Consider the following 18,828-nt stretch of genomic DNA (forward strand, 5'->3'; position numbering starts at 1 on the left):
GTAAACAAACACATCACTGCCTTTCACCCATATTTTATGTTGTGCTAAAGCTTTTGCTACATTACATAAAGTAATGAATTCAAAATACTACTATTTCCATGCATAGATACTGATAAAACAAAACGAATTTAGTTCTGGGCCATACTAAGGTGCACTTCTGATATTTCAAACAAATCTCTGATCCCTTGAATTTCAAATTAATTCAAACAAAAATCTCTGGTGCCTCGAAGTTTGAATTAATGAGAGTTTACAGCCTGCCATGCTTCAAGTATGAAGCAAACGGAGACCCACTGCCATAAGTCATACAAGGTAAACAAAAGAACTGAACAAAAATTCTTTTGCAAAGGGCGCCAATTGGTCTATGCTGTAAATTATAGGAGACGATTCTAAGGTATGTTGTGGCTTTTAGATTCTTTCTGAATGTGTATCCTGTTCAATTCTGTCAACAAAGAAATCATCACAGAGAAACACTCAGTGCAAAGCTACAACAGACAGCATTGGGTTTTTAAGCTTTTGCAAAGCCCTACACCTCAGTAGTGCTCATTATTATCCTTTTTTTCTTGATTTTCATAACCACTTCACAGGAAGCCTCTGCCTGCAGCTGTGAAGCTTGCATGTAAATAGCCTAAGCTACCAACTACCGAAGCTCTCTTGTTACCAGGAGAGGTAACACATCAGCACAGCAAACACCAAGCACAATCACTGGCGGTAGAACGAAAGGTTAGGAGTGCCACAAGGAGCCCAAGTGGCCATTTATGCAAACTTGTACGATGTGGAGTGATAGGTGGATAAGATTGTTATAAAGTTGTAAGTAGTTTGCAACAAAATTTTAAAAAGCATGAACAAATATCTGGCATTTTGAGTGATCTGACTCGTGTTCATGTCTTTGAAAATTTCCTCATACGCGTTCTTATCATGCAGTACATAGTCCACAGCACAGAGGCTACATGCTGATGCTGGTCCCCAAGCAAAATGAGCACTCTTACCTGACACCATTCTTACAGTCAAATGCCGGAACCATAGAGGCAGGATGCTCAGCCATCAGGTTCATAAGCATTTGGAGTACATCATGAAGGTTTTCATCCTGCAAGCCACATTTTATTTGTTAACTATGCATGGCAAGCATGTCGACTTATTCATGCAATAACAAACAGCAATGACCTATTAAAAGACATGCACCAAAACTTGTCTGACAACTGCTAAACTGCAATGCAATGGGGGAAATCATGTTCTATCCCAGACATGAAAGAATAAAATGAATAAAGTACACAAATTGCGGCGAGTCCCGCAACTCCATAAAAAGACGTAAAAAAATGCCTAGTTGGCACTGTGTAATTTCCTTCAGCCCACCATTAATAAATAGAATCTAAATAATGCACGCTGATGACAAATGGTAGGCAAAGCATTGGGAACACTGCACACACTGCAGCAAGCCTGCCCCAGAATACTGTCACATGGAGAGAACAGGGAAAGCCTCAGAGACTCAGAAATGGCGACCTTAAGGGGGGACCCTGGTCTTGAAAAGAAAATTTTATTAATCTAGATATAGTAATGAAATTTTCAGGCCACATGTATTTTTGTGTGCTGATTTTAGATATGTCATTTAATTTTGTGTAAAACAATTCCTTGAGCACTTGTGCACTTTTTATGCAAGTCTTTTGGAGAGAGCATATAAGAAAATTTGCTGCAGGACACTCGCTGAAATGCATGCCATTGGGCTCTCTTGACACCAAGGAATGCAATAAGGGTAAAATTATCATCCTGGCTATCATAGAACTTGAGTTATAGGGTACTGAAGCTGCCACTTCACAAACAGGAATACACACTTCTCATTTCTGAAGCGACAACTTCAAAACTCTATAACTCAAGTTCTATGATAGCCAGGATGATAATTTTACCCTTATTGCATTCCTTGGTGTCAGGAGAACCCAATGGCATGCATTTCAGCGAGTTTCCTGCTGCAAATTTTCTGCAAAGCTTTTCCCAAAATACTTGCATAAAAATTGCACAAGTGCTCAAGGAATTGTTTTACACGAAATTAAATGACATATCCAGAATCAGCGCACAAAACTACATGTGGCCTGGAAATTTCATAACTGTGACTTCATTATAAAAATTTTTTTTCAAAGACCAGGGCCCCTCCTTAATGGAAGTGCTACATGATGCCTTTGAAAAAGAAAAGGCGCTAAAGCCTAGGTACACCATACTTAAATTACACATCATCATATCACTGCTATTTGCTTCTGCATGCCTTCTTGATTACAAACGACAAAATAACAGACTGGACATTCTGGAGCAGCAGTCACCTCGTGCACAGTGGTGAGGTAATTAAGGATGCTCTGCAATTCATCCTCTTTGACACCATTTCCTTTGAGAATGAGCTGCTTGAGGAAGATCAACATGTAGGCTCGGATTGCCAGGATGTCATTCTGGTTTGGACGGGGGCCATCTGGGCATGACAGAGAGCAAAAACAAACTGTGAGGGCTGAGGAAAGCTTTGACGTGAAGCAACAAATAAAGCAGGTGGGAAAAATCCTGGTGCAATGTGGTAACATCACAAATGCTACGAGTGCAAAACTTAAAAGTGCAGTGAAGAGGAATCTGAACTCATCTTTTTGCCGCGGGAACTCAATCTACACGTTCCGAGCATTCTTAAAAACTTCCGATTTATTGCCCTGTGTGGCCGATTTCCCTAATTAAATCGAATTAATGTCCGGCTCGCACCTTTCTTTTTTAATTCTCCCCGTACGGTGGGCGGAGTCGGCCAACGCGTGGAGTGCCTTTCACCCAGTCCCGTGGCGGCTTGCCACTCTGCCATCGGCGGAGTAATACGTAGTAATCCATAGAAGCAAATATTCCACGCATATTTTTATTTCTGCGGGCGTATTTTGTGGCTATATTATCTGCGAATGAAATTATTTATTCATGGAAACCTAAAAAACAAAATAAAGCGAAAGCAAAGCCTCCACGGAGCTGGCTGAAAGGCACTCCACGCGTTGGTCGACTCCGCCCACCGTACGGGGAGAATTAAAAAAATAAATGCGGGAGCCATATGTTAATGCGATTTAATTAGGGAAATCGGCCACACAGGGCAATAAGTCGAAGTTTCTAAGAATTCTTCGAACGTGTAGATTGAGTTCCCGCGGCAAAAAGAAGAGTTCAGATTCCTCTTCAGTGCACCTTTAACACTGGAAATATACAGTAACAGCTTATTGATGCATTCTTTAAAGAATGCTGGAAAAAAGTGTTATATAATCCAAACCGCATAATTCTAAAAAAGAATTAACTGTTGAATGAAGTACACAGGCATTTACTGACAATTTCACTTCATAAAAATGATCAGCATTTCCTTGCATGAGGTTCGAACAGCTCCTCTTGTAGTGCTCGCAGAATTCAGCCTGAATCTGCATTGTTCTTAGCGCGGAAGAAACTTTACAGCACATCTCATTCATTGACAACAATTGTGAAAGCAGCTGGAATCTTTACTTGTTGTTTTAGGATGTTTCACCCTTTGCATCAGTGTGCAGTGGGGAAGCCACCATGGAAACTGACTACCGCAGCGTTCTTGTTCTTCACTGTGTGTTCCGCAGGGCTGGCTTGTACGGAAGGAAATTGTTGTCGTTCTCAGATCCTCTGCTCCTTTGCCCTCAGTCACTGCAAAGCCATTGTGTTTCTCCTCTTCATATCGCACCCCGTTGAAACGGCTTGCTCGTATGCAAGTGCACTTGATATTTTTTTTTAATGTTTCACCCCTTTACACCAAGACACTGCAGAGGAGCCCCCATGGTGAGCGACTGCCACTGCATGCCAGCTCGTGACACGCGGCCTCCGATTCGACCCACTTGTTGTGCTCAACCTCACACAGATGTGGTTGGTTGCTTGCATATTATATGAAAAGAATTTGTTGATCAACAAATTTTCAGCCTAGTAGCCAGGAAATCAAATTATACGAGAATGTACTCACCGAAAAAAATACAGTGTAACTTTATAGGACATTTTTATTGCCTGCGATTTTGAGTGCATGAGCCGGGAAATCGCACGAACAAGGAAAGTACCAATCAGTCAATAACTCCACAAGGCATTTAATTAAAGTTTTGAAGCACATCCTGACATTGCAAAGAATACCTGATAAATCATTATGCTACTGCTTCACAGCAAAGAGCATGTGGGAGCCTTGTATATCAGTGCATGCACTTCTAATGGAGCGTTTTTTTTTTTTTTATGCAGTATTATCACACCACCTCCTCATGCCCATGGTAATACGAAGTTTTCCCTCCTACACAACCTTTTACATTCTTGACTGACTGGTTGACTGAATTTTATGTGCCAAAGCAATATTGCAGGTTATGAAGCAAGCTAATATTAGAAGTCCCTAATTTAATTTTGACTACCAAGGGTTCTTTGACATGCACTAAAATCGCAGCATGCAGGTGCATTTGCATTTTGTTAGCCGAGAACTTGTGCACAGTAGCCGAAATTTCAAGGCCATGGAGCCACCGCAGTAGGAGTAAATAAATGCGTAAGTGAGTACATATTTAAACAAGTGCCTGGCTGAGTGAGTGTGTGGATGAAGAAAGGAAAAAAATACTGCACAATATCACAGGAAGAAAAATGCAAGACGACGAGCGACTGACCGAGGCCCTTGGGCGTGATGCCACTCTTGTTGCGAGGGTTGACGACCCAGTAGTAGTACTTGAGCGTGTGCATAGTCTGTAGGACGGTGCTCACACGACGCACATTGTTGTAGATCTGTGTGTCCCCGAGGAACTCAGTAGCCAAGTATGCATACAGCTTGGTCTGCACCTGCAGTATGCAAGGACCACCAGAAACAAGCACTGTAAGGACGTGTTTACTGCAAGCAGGCCAGGGCTAGAATATTGTTAGAATGCTCCATCAGTCTTTCACTGAGACATTGCCTGGTTTGCCCGACATAGGCTTTGCCACATCTATAATTATGTACACCAAGCCAACTTCCCACGCGGAAAATGGTGACTGGTGCTCGACTACGCAGGCTGACTTCCATGCTGTAGGTCTGCAGACTCTACGACAAAGCTTGAACAGCATGTCGGGTGCTGAAAACACAACGACATATGCGCGTTACCCTAGTTGCATTCCTAGCTGTCATGAATTACCAACTAGCCCAATCAGCCACAATCGCGACATAGTCGGGACCGACAAAATGCCAACCAAGAGTGACAGAAGGGGGCTTCGATACGTCCTTTCAACTGAAGGCTTGGTAAACCAGTTACCCACCAGCTCTAGCATATTATGAAGTGCAATACCATGCACCCCGTAATCGGTTCGGAGAAAGAACTCTCTCTGAGATGCCTTCACAAGATATCCTCACACCAGATGCTTCCATCTAAGCCAGCATAATTTCAGGTCAGAGCCACAGCAGGGCATATTTACACGCAACTTTGAGGAGGGGTGTTGTACAGGGTAGTCCTGTTTGTACAGGTGATTTTTCCAACTTTTTGCGGTGAATAAAATGGGGATCAATGTAGTTTTCCAAACTGAAAATTTCACGCACGGTAAGGGTGATTGCCTCGCCTTGCCCTCCTCCAAATTTTACCTACAGTGCCAAGGCCCTCTAATGTTTGGGAGGAATTTGTCTAAATTGAATGGAATGAAATTTATGGTTTATGGTTTAAGGAGGTTTAATGTCCCAAAGCTAATTGGGGGACGCTGTAGTGAAGGGCTCCAGAAATTTCGACCATCTGGGGTTCTTTAACGCGCACCGACATCCCACAGTACAGGGCCTCTAAAATTTCGCCTCCATTGAAATTTGACCGCCGCGGCCGGGATCGAACCCGTGTCTTTCGGGTCAGCAGCCGATTACCATAACCACTGAGACACCGCGGCGGCTGCATGGAATGAAGTGGAGAACATGTCTAGTTAAACAAACTGAGGAATAACTAAGAATAAGCAGGCTCTTACAGCTGTGGGTGTGTAGATCCAGAGTGCTGGGTTGAAAAGGATGTGGTCCAAAAGGTGTTTCAGCAAAAGCTCCCCGTTGCTGCTGTAGACAGTCAGCAAATGCTTAGTCAGCGAGAGGAATGAGTGCAGAACCTCGTCTGTGATGTGGTCCCGAGACGCCTGCAACCAGTGTAAATACGCATTGCATTGCTTCAACAAGTCACTGCTCTTAAGTACTGAATCATTGGCATCAGCATTCAATCTAGGTGGCATCAACGTTCAGTCTAAGTGATACAAGACACACAGGAAAAAGGAGACGCCTTTTCCTTTATGGAGCTTTGCCACTCCAAAGAAAAGTGGACAGAATTCTCAGTAAGACAGAAAGCTGTAGCTCCCACAATTGTTGAAGATCACTGAAAGCAACACTACTTTTCCTTGGATATTTGAAAGAACATGAGACATACCCTCTGCAGCTGGTAGCTCATGACCAGGAAGCCCTTGTTCTGGATCATATGCTGCTGCACTGTGTTGCTGCTTTCACACATCTCACAGATGAAGCCGATCAGTGTTGCACTGCAACAAAGATTGACGCCAAGCTTATTTAAAGGCAGGGGACATGTCAGTAAAGGCACATTAACCCCCAAAGGGGAAAAGCCCTTTTTTTCTCCAAAATGGTACCAAAATAATCACTTGGTAACCATGCTGACATCAAACCAAAAAAATGCTTCGAACGAGTCCTACTTGCATTAAACCGGACACACAGCACCAGACAATACACAACATGAGCCAGAAATGACAGGCGGTTTATGACAAGCCTGCCTCGTCCAAATCTATTAGGGGGTTAAGGAGTGTCTGAAGGAACACCAGGAGAAGCATTTGAGGAAGTTGTCTGAAGGAGTACAGTCACCGACCGATTTTTCGGACTCGGCGGGACCCGAAAAATGGTCAGAATAATCGAACAATCCGAAAAATATGTGAACTTAAAGTAGCTTTTCTGCGAAAAACCGGCTTTCGAAATTGCGAAAATCGCCACTCCCCATGTTCCGCCTACAAGCGATAATATTAGCCTTTATCTATCTGAGTCATGGCCATGCTTTCGTCATGTCCGCGCCCTATCACATCATGATACCAGCAGACAGTGCAACGCGGCCGCAGTCATGCCGTGAATGAATGCACTCGCTGCGCGAAGCAAGAACAGTCAGTATGCATGGGGCAATGACGCTCGTGAAGACTGAGAGGTGACCCATGGGTAATCCCCGGGCCGCGAGCACCTCCGAATGCAGTCCTCCCTCCCCACCACTACCGCATTTGCTGCCCTGCACCACGGGGGGCGCTGTCGAAGCTGCAGCGGACGTTGCAGCTGTCCCACTGTCCTGTTTTCAGTGCGATCATGCGCTCTTTGTAGGCCATCTCGATGGCAATGGACAGCTGACAGCATCCGATTATCTCGAATATCAACGATGGGGAACTAGCCAAGCCTACTGAAGCCAGTCCGATTGCGCCCGCAGATTCCTTTTAAATTTAAGCGCCTTTCTGGTGGCGGGGAATGGGTTGGTTGCGGCAGCAATGCCCGCTCGCGTCTATATTAGGCTGAAATAACAAACTTTCGGTTGTAAAACGACCTCCACAATATTGCTGGTGTCTATTTTAGTCCAGAAATTCGAACTTTTAGACTTCACAAAGTTCGTAATATTGGTCGTGAAAATGTACACGTTCCTATGAGGTGGGCAACGGTTCCTCAGCGAAGTCCGCAATATCGCGCAAGTCCAAATTATTGCAGTCCAAAAAATCGGTTGGCTACTGTACCATTATGAAATGTTTAAAGCTCATAATCTTTGCTATGCTTGGAGGCTGCTGCCCCAGTATGATATGAAACTTCGCTTGTACCAGCACTCAGTGAGCAAACAAACCTCTTGTCACAACCAGTTCAGTAGCTGAGCACAGAAAGTATAAGCCATGCTAGAGGGCGTGTACACAAGCATAGCTTGTAATAGCATAGGTTCAGAGAGCAAAAATTGAATCCCTCATGCATCAGCCATGAACCAACCTCCCAGACAAGTTTCCAGCACCAGGGTGATGTCTGACGTAGGCTCTCCTCACTAAAAGTCACAGAAGCTCCCAGATGTCACCAACCTATTTTGTTCCCTTTAGTGTCCATGTTGTCGGGTGCTGTTCTTTTCAGCAGGATCCTTGCACAATCTTTAAAACTGAACGAATGTTTACTTTTCTGTCGGCATTTGTTTAGCACAATAAGAGTTGCACCTTATTTGTGTGGCCCTTAACATCAGGGAGCCCCCCTAAACATGCACCACACACCATTTCTGAGCCCGCAATATACACTTAAGGACCCACCAGATGCTGGGCCTGCGGGGCTCCTGCAGAGGCACCAGACCCATGGGCAGGTCCAGCTGAGCAAGAAGTGGGAAGAGCACCTGGATGCCCCCAATCGAGTTGAGGGTGCTGTGGATGGAGTAGGTGGTCACTGCCTTCACGTCCTGCACGCACACACACCCACACACACAGGGACATATTTTTGTCACTTATGTCGCCTTCAATGCGGTGCCGGACATTTTGCTTTGATTTTTTTTCTGTAATAGATGAAAAATCTAGAATGCTTGAGTTTCCTGCTACATACTAATAACAACGAGCTGCTATCACTAATTGATGTGTCTGGAGCTACACAAGCAAAATTAATTTGGCCCAGTCACAGAACTTAGGGATTCTCCACAATTTAGTTAAGCACGGCTTCCGTGCATGCTCCTTGTGCATAACTCATGTGCACGCTTTGGCCAGAATGCACCAGCATTTTAGAAGACCTTTTCTAAGAAATGTGTTTGCAAGCATAAGCAGTTTAATTTAGCACTATATCACCATTAAATCTTCAATTTCGGGATTCATGACCTCTAAAACATAATATGGGAGCAAGCACTCACCAGGATGAGGTTTCTGCACATCACCCTCATTGCTTTACCCACTGGCCATAAGTTATACCTACCCTTTACCTTATTTCCAGGATTGTCTCCACCACTCCGCCACCGCCCTGTTTCTTTCTATTGCCTGCACTAATCTGCTCAGATACTTATTTCTGTTCCTATATATTGAACAATGCAAAGTTTTACCAGTGGAGTTCTTTACAGCATGCAATGCTGTCACGGGTTATTTAATTTTAACGTCCATATAAATGTCCTGCTACTTGAATAACTGTCATAATGCTTTACTTGGCTATTAATGAAATCTTTTTTGATCACAAGTGTTGTCATTGTTGCAAAAAAGTGTTCATGTCTTGCCTTCAATGCACTGAGAGTATCCTAATTTTTGTACACTTCTTACATCATTAAAACAATTACGCTTTTACATGTCACTGAAGTGCACTGTCTAAAATTAAAATCTGAGATAGAAGCAAGTAGGTACATGGCTTCATTGTCTCAAAGCTTCATGAAGGGCTATGAGGACGCAGTTAAGAATGAGTAAGACATCAAGGATATCAAAATGCCTGCAGTTCAGAAAGCAATAAGGGCTGCTAGGGGGGGGGGGCACAACCTACTCATCAGTTGTTTTTTTTTTTTTTAATGTGGCATTAAGCGAACAAGCATTCCACCAATTTTCGAAGTATGAGTAGGAAAGAGCCAACAGTTTAGATGGAAGCATGCATTTGGCAGCATAAAAATCGATATGCGAGAAAAACTGACAAGCACAGGTAAATCTTGTATCATCATCAGCCTGTCTACGCAACACAGCAGGGCAAAAGCCTCTCCCATGTCTCTCCAATTAACCCTGTCCTTTGCAGCTGTGACCACACCATCCCCGCCAACTTCCTAATCTCATCCGCCCACCTAACTTTCTGCCACCCCCTGCTGCGCTTGCCTTCTCTTGGAATCCACACCATTACCCTTAAGGACCACTGGTTATCTTGCCTTCGCAAATCTTGATTAATAAACCCTAATTTAATAAATCACTTTACGAGTTGATCATTGCTCCTCAATGAAGAACTAAAGGAATGAAATGAATTCCTTCTCAGTTTAAGCATGTTTCCAATTCACTAAAACAATTCAAAGCATTCTCACCCCTACTCAGGTTCAGCATTTAACTACAACAAATCTTAGGACACAGACCACACTTGGAGGCTAGAGTGGGACATCGGCACCTACCTGCAGCATGAGGGCGTGTGGAGTGTGGACGTAGTAGGAGACATTTCCTTTTGGCGCAGCCTGGAGACACAACTGGCTGTCCGTGGCCACCGGGTTGTACATGAACACTAGCGCACTGGACAGCTTCCCATCGTACAGCACCTGTAAGGAAGAAAAAGGCAGAAGAGAGGTGCTTGCCAGCCAACTTTTCATTATTAGCATGCAAGCAGATGCAGTAACAGTTCAAGTGTTCACTACTGCTAGTTCGTTGCAACCCACTGCAACAGGATACAACGGTCACGTGGACAAAACTTCTATCTCAAGTGCACGGAAATGGAGAGGCACTCACGCGCTTCAGACTTTCAGGGAGGGCCATGCTTTCACCTTCAAACCGGAACTGGCTCTGCAAGAGGACAGGCAAACTTTTGAGGTTGTGCCACGAGCAGAAACACTGAAATTAAAACCTGTTAAAGGCACCATGAAGCAATTCACTGCATCACCATGTAAAGTGAAGATTTTCGAAAACTCAAGTCCACACTCATAGAAGCACACACATAAAAGTGCATTACAGATTGTCAGCCACAACTACTATGATGAGAGATAGAAAGCACAGGAGTATAATTGAGCTGTAGAGCAACTGTAGCATTACAGTTAAAGCAGTACAGAAATAAAATAATTGCTTTTTTTTCATCTCTCCATCAAAAATTAGAAACCTTCTAAGTGGAATTTAGCACCATGCAAGCATTATTTTAATGCTTTTCAACAATGTGGCTTTGCCTCATCAAGATTTTAAGCCTATTGCACCTGATAGTAGCATGAAGGTTGGGTAATAAAGCAAAAGTATTTTAACACTTGCCAACCTGTTTCCACATTTGAATGTGGTTGCTGTGGTGTAAGGCAATGCTAAAGATAGTAATACCAGCAGTCACTGCAATACTCTGATCTTTCCTGAAAATTAAATGCAGAGTAGTACTTAGCAGGCTTAGCATTTTCAGGTTGCCATCCCTGGAGGTACAGAAGTAGAAAAAGCAACCAGAATATGTCCCGCCTACCTGGTAACCTGGTCCCAACCGGTGAATTGCGCAGACTTGGTGGGCAGTAAGCGCCTCTGCGAACAGGTACACTGCTGACATCTGGCCACAGAACACGTGCTCATCATCAAGCTCAGGAGCTGCTCCAATGTAGCACTTGTCAAAGGGCTGGCAGAAGGACAGTGTGAAAAAAAAGAAAAAAAAAGCAGATTAAGAACAATAAAAAGCGAGCAAAACAAACAGAATTCCAATTCTGACATACAACAATGCGGGCCTGAATGCCACAATGGCAGCTCTTATGACACAACAACTTTTGTGAGCACCTTTCTCAGATCAACTTTCTTTTCCAACACATTCAAGATTAGTTCTGCACTTTTCCGAAATTTCTCTTCAAACCTGTTTTACTCACACATTACCAACATAGGTATCACCAGGCACAGCCTTATTCTGAGACTTGTCAAGTGTGAAGCTCACTGACATATCAAACATTTTATTGTGAAAGTCTGCCTTGCACAGAAATTGCAAAAGAACATACATGGAGACTAGTGCTGTGCAGAAAAAAAAAAAGAGCTGCAAGTAACGCAGCAAGACATAAAAACTCCCATCCGTTAAACACCAGAAAAAACTATGAGAACAGTATCAAGAAATTGAGCTAAACAGTGAGTGATTTTGAGGTACTATGGACTAAAACATAGACATCACTGCTTGATGAAGAAGGTTGTTAGATTCAACCCCATTATCTTGCAAATCAACTAAATCGCTGGGGATGGATGTCCAGCAAGTCAATATCTTCCCCATTTGACGGTTTCCTCTTCTGCAAACTATAACGTGCCTCATAAGAATGCAAGTGCAAAATGCTCAGGCATAGAGAGCATGCAGACCCACCCACATGGAAGTATAGATTTATGATGTGTGCATAAGTAAGACCAAAAGGAAGCTTCAACACTCACGTCGTTGGTACTGACGAACCAGCTCATTTCAGTAGATGATGCCAGCTGCCCATTGACAAAGCACTTGATCTCACTCTTGCTCCAACGATTGTAGATGTACACTATGGCCACTGTGTACCACTGTGGATGAGACAAAGAAAATCAGCATAGCTGTACAAGCGCAGAAACTCAAATGATACACAAAATGAACCCGCTACCAACAGCAGTCCTGAGTGAAAACTGTTACAAGATTACAGGGCACGAAGAATTGGACATGAGGTGAAGGAAAGAAATCACCAGCATGAGACTCTAAACCAATGTTTGGAACAGAGTATCATCCCAGCAAAGAATTCATTAATCGAAAAAGACAATTTGTTCCAAACTCTAGCCCACGTTGCCACCCATTCAGACTGAAACCAAAGACAAAAGGCCTGTTCACCTTCCTCGGCTGGAACTCGTACTTGACGCAGTGCTGGTAGCCTTTTCCTTTGACCTTCATGGAAGTGAAGATGAGGCAGTTGCCGACGAAGTGCGCCGAATAGCCCACACCCTTGCTGGTCCGGAAGCTGTACACGTGGGTTCAAGACACACTCAGCAAGCTGTTGCCATTGGCCTTGGAGCAAAGTGATACACTCAGACAATGTTTCAACAATATGCTTCATTGCTGTAAACCTGGGTACCCCTTTCCCCCTCCTTTGGTCATTTTCTTGCTATTTAAAACCATGGATGCTCGAACTGAAAGGTGTTCACAGTCGTACAATGCATCCTCTTCAAATAGTTTGGTTTATGGTTTATGAGGATTTAATGTCCCTAAGCAACTCAGGCTAACAGTGGCTAGAAGGGGAGGGTGTATGCCCAACTACAAGATATCGGCATTCTCTACGAGAATGCCATAACAGCTGAATTCAAGCCCAAAACTAAGTAACATGTAAATGAATATGCAGGCAATTTTCCCTCTTGTATATCCTCCGCCATGCTTAGAACTTTGAACAAAGTACTGAGCAAACCCTTGCAAAATTTGGTCATACTATATGGAATGAAACAAAAAGAACAACAAATAGAATGACGTTAAAAGCAGAGCCTCACCAGTATAGGAATGGCTTTTCCCGTTCTATGCTGACACTGTTGATGGGGTCAAGCCTGAACCAAGTGTAGAAGGTCCAGCCATTCTGGTAGGGCCAGCGAGCCAGTGGCGGTAGTGCAATGGCCTGAGAGGGAAGTTGAGGCATCAAATTTACAATCAGTGAAAAATGCATTGCCATCTTTTTTGACAGTACACAAACAGTAATCAGGGCACTGCCCGGTAAAGTTTTAGTTTCCAAAAGTACCAGTCAGAAAGAGTGATTATTTATCACAACACCCACAGTACCATCATTGCATTACAGTGGGGGGTGGGGGGGGAGATTTTACAATGCAAAAAAATTCAGCTAAAATCTTTCATATGCATGCAATAAGACTAAAAATAAGAGGTCACTTTTCTCTGTGGTAAGCAACATTAAAATACAATTCAACAATGAACCAGAAGAAAGAATAAGAAACAAAGAAAAAATAATGAAATATACTTCAGAAGACCTTGTTACTTCAAAAAAAAACATTCAGTGATTACAAAAAAGAAAAATAAATCAACAAGTTTGACACTTTACATCAAAAATCTTGCTAGGTGAAAGAGCCCAGTGTGGTGAAACTAGTATCTATTAAAGCAGAGCAAACTGATAGCCACATGTAAAATAAATGGCACGACAGAAAATAAAAAAATGCATTTCAAAGCTAAAAAGTGACCACAGCAACCATTTCATGTTCTTGTAATTCCTTTCTTTTTGAAGGCAACGAATGGGTACTAAAAGGAACTATCACCAATGAACCAATGCTTACTACTACCAACAAATAATGGTTTATCATAAGCAAAGAAGATACTATTCTGCCTGTCACAAATTTGAGCACCCTACATGAGAGCTGTCCAATACTTCACATGTAGATGACTTGACCAACTACCCTATGCTTTCTGTGATTGTTCAGTTTAATCACTAGTGCCAACTTTTATGAAAGTGCTAGCTCCTTTTTTAGAGCAACATATGACAACAAATAGGGGCTTTACAATCAGGTCTATTATTTTCGTTTTAAACTTTCTGTCATCATGACAGTTCTCAAGGTAAGCTATTATCAAAGAAAGGAGCACGGTCTAATGAGAACTAAATATGATTACACAGCATTTGAATAAATTGCTCCTGTTTTGGTGTGCCCCAGTTTATGCGAGGCTAAGATGAAAAAACAAAACAATGACACACACGCTGCAATAAACCAGAGACAGCTATTCCATGTGTTGCCCACTATGTGAATGTGCACACTTTTTTCCCTTTCTTTTGTACTTGTTCACATTATGTTGCAGTAGAGTTCACATAAAACATAGTGCCACAAAACATTGCCCAACAAACATAGTCATTAAGGAATAACATAGTCCTCCATGTATGATATAATTAAAATGTGGTATGGGATGCCAATTGGACACTGAAGTGCGTGGAAGATGCCAAAGTACTCACTGCCCCTTTCTTTCCAGAGAAGCTGAAAAAAGAATCTGGGCCCTGCCGGTGGGGCATCTGGCGAAGGACGGACATCAGCTTCACAGAGTGCCTTGGCTGGAAATCAGCAGTAAAACAAAGGAAGGACAAGATCATCACAATGAGCATGATAAGGGTGTGCACTGCATAAGCTTATTATATGGCTTGTGATGTGTGTGTGCAGTGCCCAATTTACTCAAATGGTAGCTTGACAAGCAGAATGCATCTACAAACGACAGCAAGGTCACTCAGTGCTTGTGGGAACAGTTGTTACACCAAACTCCTTTTACCAGGAGTGGCGTCTGAACTGTGTTGGAAACAAGTGACAATGCTCAAAGACCTGCTGTTTGTCCTTTTGCAGATGAAGGCGAAGCTGTTCATTCACAGGCATACAAGGACACAGAACAGCTCAGCTGCATTTTGCGCATATTGTTGGTGCTTTACATTGAGTTCTAGGTTGCAAAGGTTTGGTAGGTGCAGACAACCAGACAGTCCATCCATAATGCTACACCACTGGGCCATATTTTTTTGGCTATAGTGCCTCTCTGGTGTAGAGTAAGCAGGGGCCAATTTCAACAAGAAAAAAGAAAATGTTTCTTGTCAAGTAGTTCGAATAACTTTGCTCTGCACACAAAACCAAATATTTGCAAACATCAAGTAAACTGCCCCACGCATCACTGCGCCATTTTCTATGCCACTGCACAAAATCTTTATTTTCATATTCACGAATTTTTTTTTTTTGTATTTTCAGGGATTCGAAACAAGGCCTTTACCATTGCATTTTTTTTAATACATGTTGAAGCCAGGTGCCAAAGGTAAGCTACATCACCAACGGCAAGTTAAAATTTCAACTGCTTAATGTACTATGTGTACAGGCCATGTGTTGCTGATTCATTCACACAGTAGGGGTTTGACAATGTGATGTCCGTCAGATTAAGATAATTACTCTTGAACAATGAAACCATGTACAGTCCGAATTTGTGAATGTTTTAGAAAGTGCAAAATTTGAACTCTTAAGAATGCATATGCTGAAGACAATAGTCCAACACCACGTTTACAAACATAGGGTGCACACGCTGACACTGAAGGTGGCTAGTGGGTATCAGCAGCTTTACTGCCTGCTGTGGTGCATGGCTCACTTACTACGCTGTTTCAGAATTGCCTTCTACAGGCATGTAGAGCTGTTTAGGATGTCTGGTTTGAACAACTGTATTTGCGAGCAAATGCATCCCCCATGGCAGCACGTCAGACTGTGCCAGAAGCTTGTGCGATTCAGGAAAACACTCAGCTGACTGAGGCAACTAGATATTGTCGGGAGGTATGTCTGGAATTGAACATGTTAATAATGACAATTAAAAAAGAAATCAGCTTTGTAATGACAGTGCCTTTTTTTCATACTCTTTTAAAAAGTACTTGCCAGTTGTTAACGAATAACAGCCTACATATATGCACTGCAAAATGAGAAAATCAATTTGGAAATTTTTGTTTACACTTGTTTCTATAAGCCACACTCCAGCCTAGTACCCCTACCTCAGTGTAACCCTGGCACACATATTGCGGTGTTTTGAAAATATTGCCACGTATGATTGTAATGTCCGTTTGTTCGCGCAAGGCCGCACGAAAGGGGTGTTATCATTTTTGTTTGTGACGCGAGAAGCGACCGGACTAATCTCGATTGATCACAGCCACGAAGAGCGGCATCTACGTGTTTCCAGATTACTCTAGATGATCTCGACCTGTTATCTCGAAGTTTCCTTGCCGACTTTAAATTGAACGATGCCGCGAGCAGCGGGCATTCGTAGTTCAACGAACGACGAGAACGTTTGTTGCTTACGCCGCCGCCGAGTGATTCAGTTCTTTTGCGGGCGCAAGTCAGCCCAAATAAAGAGCTTTGTTTGCAAGCCTTGTTGCTGTATTCCTGACCGCTGGACTGCCGTCACTACAATGTGACAATATGTTGCCTTCGAAATGGCCTTCCATATTTTCACATTCTGTTCTGGGATGCACTTAGGCTTCGTTAACAAAGAGAGTCCTTATAGGGGCAATGCGAAACAAGAAAACTGCTTTGAAAATTTTCTATACACCTGTATTCTTTGGGCCTCAGCTATTGCCCCTCACTAGACGACAGCAGTGGCACCATATCTTGGTTATGTCACAGATCAGTGTTGGTCTATAGCTTACAAAACATTACACTTAGGACCTCCACATCACAGAGACCATGGGAACAGAGCTCTACAGATGTGGCATTGAAGAAAAAAAGTGTTTGAGCAGGGACTCACCCATTTGTTCCCAGTAGCCTTCATGCACCCAACTAACAACTTGAGCTCTCGCACTGTGATGCTGTAACTTGCCAAAACCCCCAACATTTCTATGACCAGATCTGAAAAGAAAGCAGGACAGCCCCATTAGTAAATCCAGATGCAGTAAAATTAGGCCACTGTTAACAAACAACGTAGCAATCGAAACACGCCTGCAAGTAAAAAAAAACTATGCCACATTTTTTCTCACCTTTTGTGCATAGTTTTGTGGAAGAAAAGAGATCGACGGGAAAGCTATTACCATATTTTCCGATGTATAAGACGCGGCTTTTTTTCAAAAATCTTGCTGGTGCGTCCTATACAAGGGTGCGTCTTATATGAGAATTTTTCGTTTTTTTTTTTTTGCGAGTTCAGAAATTACTCAGGTTTATTTTCAAGCTTTTCTTTACCGAAAAAATATCACTAGCAATGATGCGGTTGTAACACGGTTAATACTTCAGTGTGGGGACCGCCGTGCGCAACTTTTTTTAGGTGAACTTTATCATGAAACGACGGGGATGACGACTTCCGGGATCACAAACACACCACCGTTTCGGAGGCCCCAAGCAAAAGTAATGTGAAATGCCAAAAGATGACGACAATCACGCTTCTCGTCATTGTCAAGACAAGCCAGGACAAGCTGGCGTTCTTATTTTAGCCACCCTTTGCAACTTTGTTTGTTCCATGTACGTAGTGCGAAGAGAATGTTTCAGTCACGTTGCCACCAGAAATGGGCGAACTTTTTGATAGCGCATCCGAAGGTGAAGACTTCCAAGGTTTTAAGTAGAAATAAAATGTTCTTATGGACATATGGGAGAGTTTTTTCGTTTTTTTCTTTCTTTTTTTTTTCTAGAACGTGGGCAGGAATGGCGTGAGTGTTGCCTTTTTCGACCACTTAGCGTTGCTTAAGAATTTCTCACAGGTACGGTGAATTTCGTGATAGTCGCGCAAGCGTGTTTAATTGATCCTCACTAGCCTAACTGGGTAAACTGGGGTGCGTCTTATATAAGGGTGCATCTTATATACCAACTTTTTCAATTACAGCCTGCATATATGGCGGGTGCGTCTTATACAAGGGTGCGTCTTATACACCGGAAAATACGGTACAGTTGCCATACCTTCTAGATGCACTCACAATGGTAATAAAGTCAGTAAGAACTTGTAGTTTGCTCAGTGAGAACATGCTTTTTTGTTTTGTGTCTTTAGTGCAACAGCAAGTCCAATGGACAGTGTTAAAGTAGAACTAATCACTCGAGTTTGCCTGACATTGCTTTAAAGATTATGCTAGATTGGCAATGGAAAAAATTTTGGGACAAAAAAATTCAGACATTTTCCTATAAAACTGACAAGAACTGATTAAACTGCACCAATAAATTGAATTTAATCTTTACAAAAATACGGCTGTAAATACTGCATTTCATCCAAAGCCATGGTTAAAGCTCAGCCAGAATAGAACCGCCACCACCCAGAGCAAAGAGTCAACCTACCTGCAACAACTTCTTCAACCTGAGAGAACCTCTGGAGAATGTGCTCAATAAGACCAACTTCAGTGCACGCTTGCAGGTTCCTCATGCTTTTCTTAAGGATTGCAATAAATACACTCCACACTTCCGCCTGCAAAGCAAAATGTACAGACATGTAAAGAATATATTGGGCATTCACTGCAAGGGCAAATTTATGGGCAACTCTACGTAGTGGAAAATGGGGTGGGAGAGCTGTTCTATCTGCACTATGCATTCCCATCCCTTTTAAACCTGCCCCAGACCTCCTCCATGATATATAGTAAGCTTCAGTGGGTCTGCTGTGCTTATTGCTGTAAAATCTTTTTCAGAACCGTTTTATTAATCCAGTGAGCAGTCCTCTGGAGAGCACTTGGATAACTACACTGGAAACACTTGGGCTAGGATGTACTCAGCCCAGCATGCACTCCCACTATCAAGGAAAACATGATGATTGCAAAACACTGCTACTGC

General features: G+C 42.8%; 1 protein-coding gene across 4 annotated transcripts in view; it reads right to left on the reverse strand.

The window, feature by feature from the left end:
• Positions 1-18,828, reverse strand: part of rg (A kinase anchor protein rugose) — a 317,271-nt gene that overhangs the window by 201,923 nt on the left and 96,520 nt on the right. For all 4 annotated transcript variants that reach the window (XM_089567001.1, XM_089567004.1, XM_089567002.1 and 1 more), the window contains exons 3-17: positions 18,343-18,469; positions 16,838-16,938; positions 14,541-14,636; positions 13,090-13,211; positions 12,443-12,569; positions 12,025-12,144; positions 11,096-11,242; positions 10,393-10,446; positions 10,065-10,205; positions 8,269-8,411; positions 6,381-6,489; positions 5,938-6,096; positions 4,635-4,803; positions 2,307-2,449; positions 987-1,084 (exon numbers count right to left, since the gene is read on the reverse strand). In XM_089567001.1, coding sequence (XP_089423127.1) covers positions 987-1,084; positions 2,307-2,449; positions 4,635-4,803; positions 5,938-6,096; positions 6,381-6,489; positions 8,269-8,411; positions 10,065-10,205; positions 10,393-10,446; positions 11,096-11,242; positions 12,025-12,144; positions 12,443-12,569; positions 13,090-13,211; positions 14,541-14,636; positions 16,838-16,938; positions 18,343-18,469 — 1,856 coding nt within the window. The remainder of the gene's footprint in view (positions 1-986; positions 1,085-2,306; positions 2,450-4,634; positions 4,804-5,937; positions 6,097-6,380; positions 6,490-8,268; positions 8,412-10,064; positions 10,206-10,392; positions 10,447-11,095; positions 11,243-12,024; positions 12,145-12,442; positions 12,570-13,089; positions 13,212-14,540; positions 14,637-16,837; positions 16,939-18,342; positions 18,470-18,828) is intronic.

The sequence above is a fragment of the Amblyomma mixtum genome, chromosome 1 (genome assembly GCF_055824585.1).
Source record: "Amblyomma mixtum isolate Tamu chromosome 1, ASM5582458v1, whole genome shotgun sequence".
Classification (NCBI taxonomy): domain Eukaryota; kingdom Metazoa; phylum Arthropoda; class Arachnida; order Ixodida; family Ixodidae; genus Amblyomma; species Amblyomma mixtum.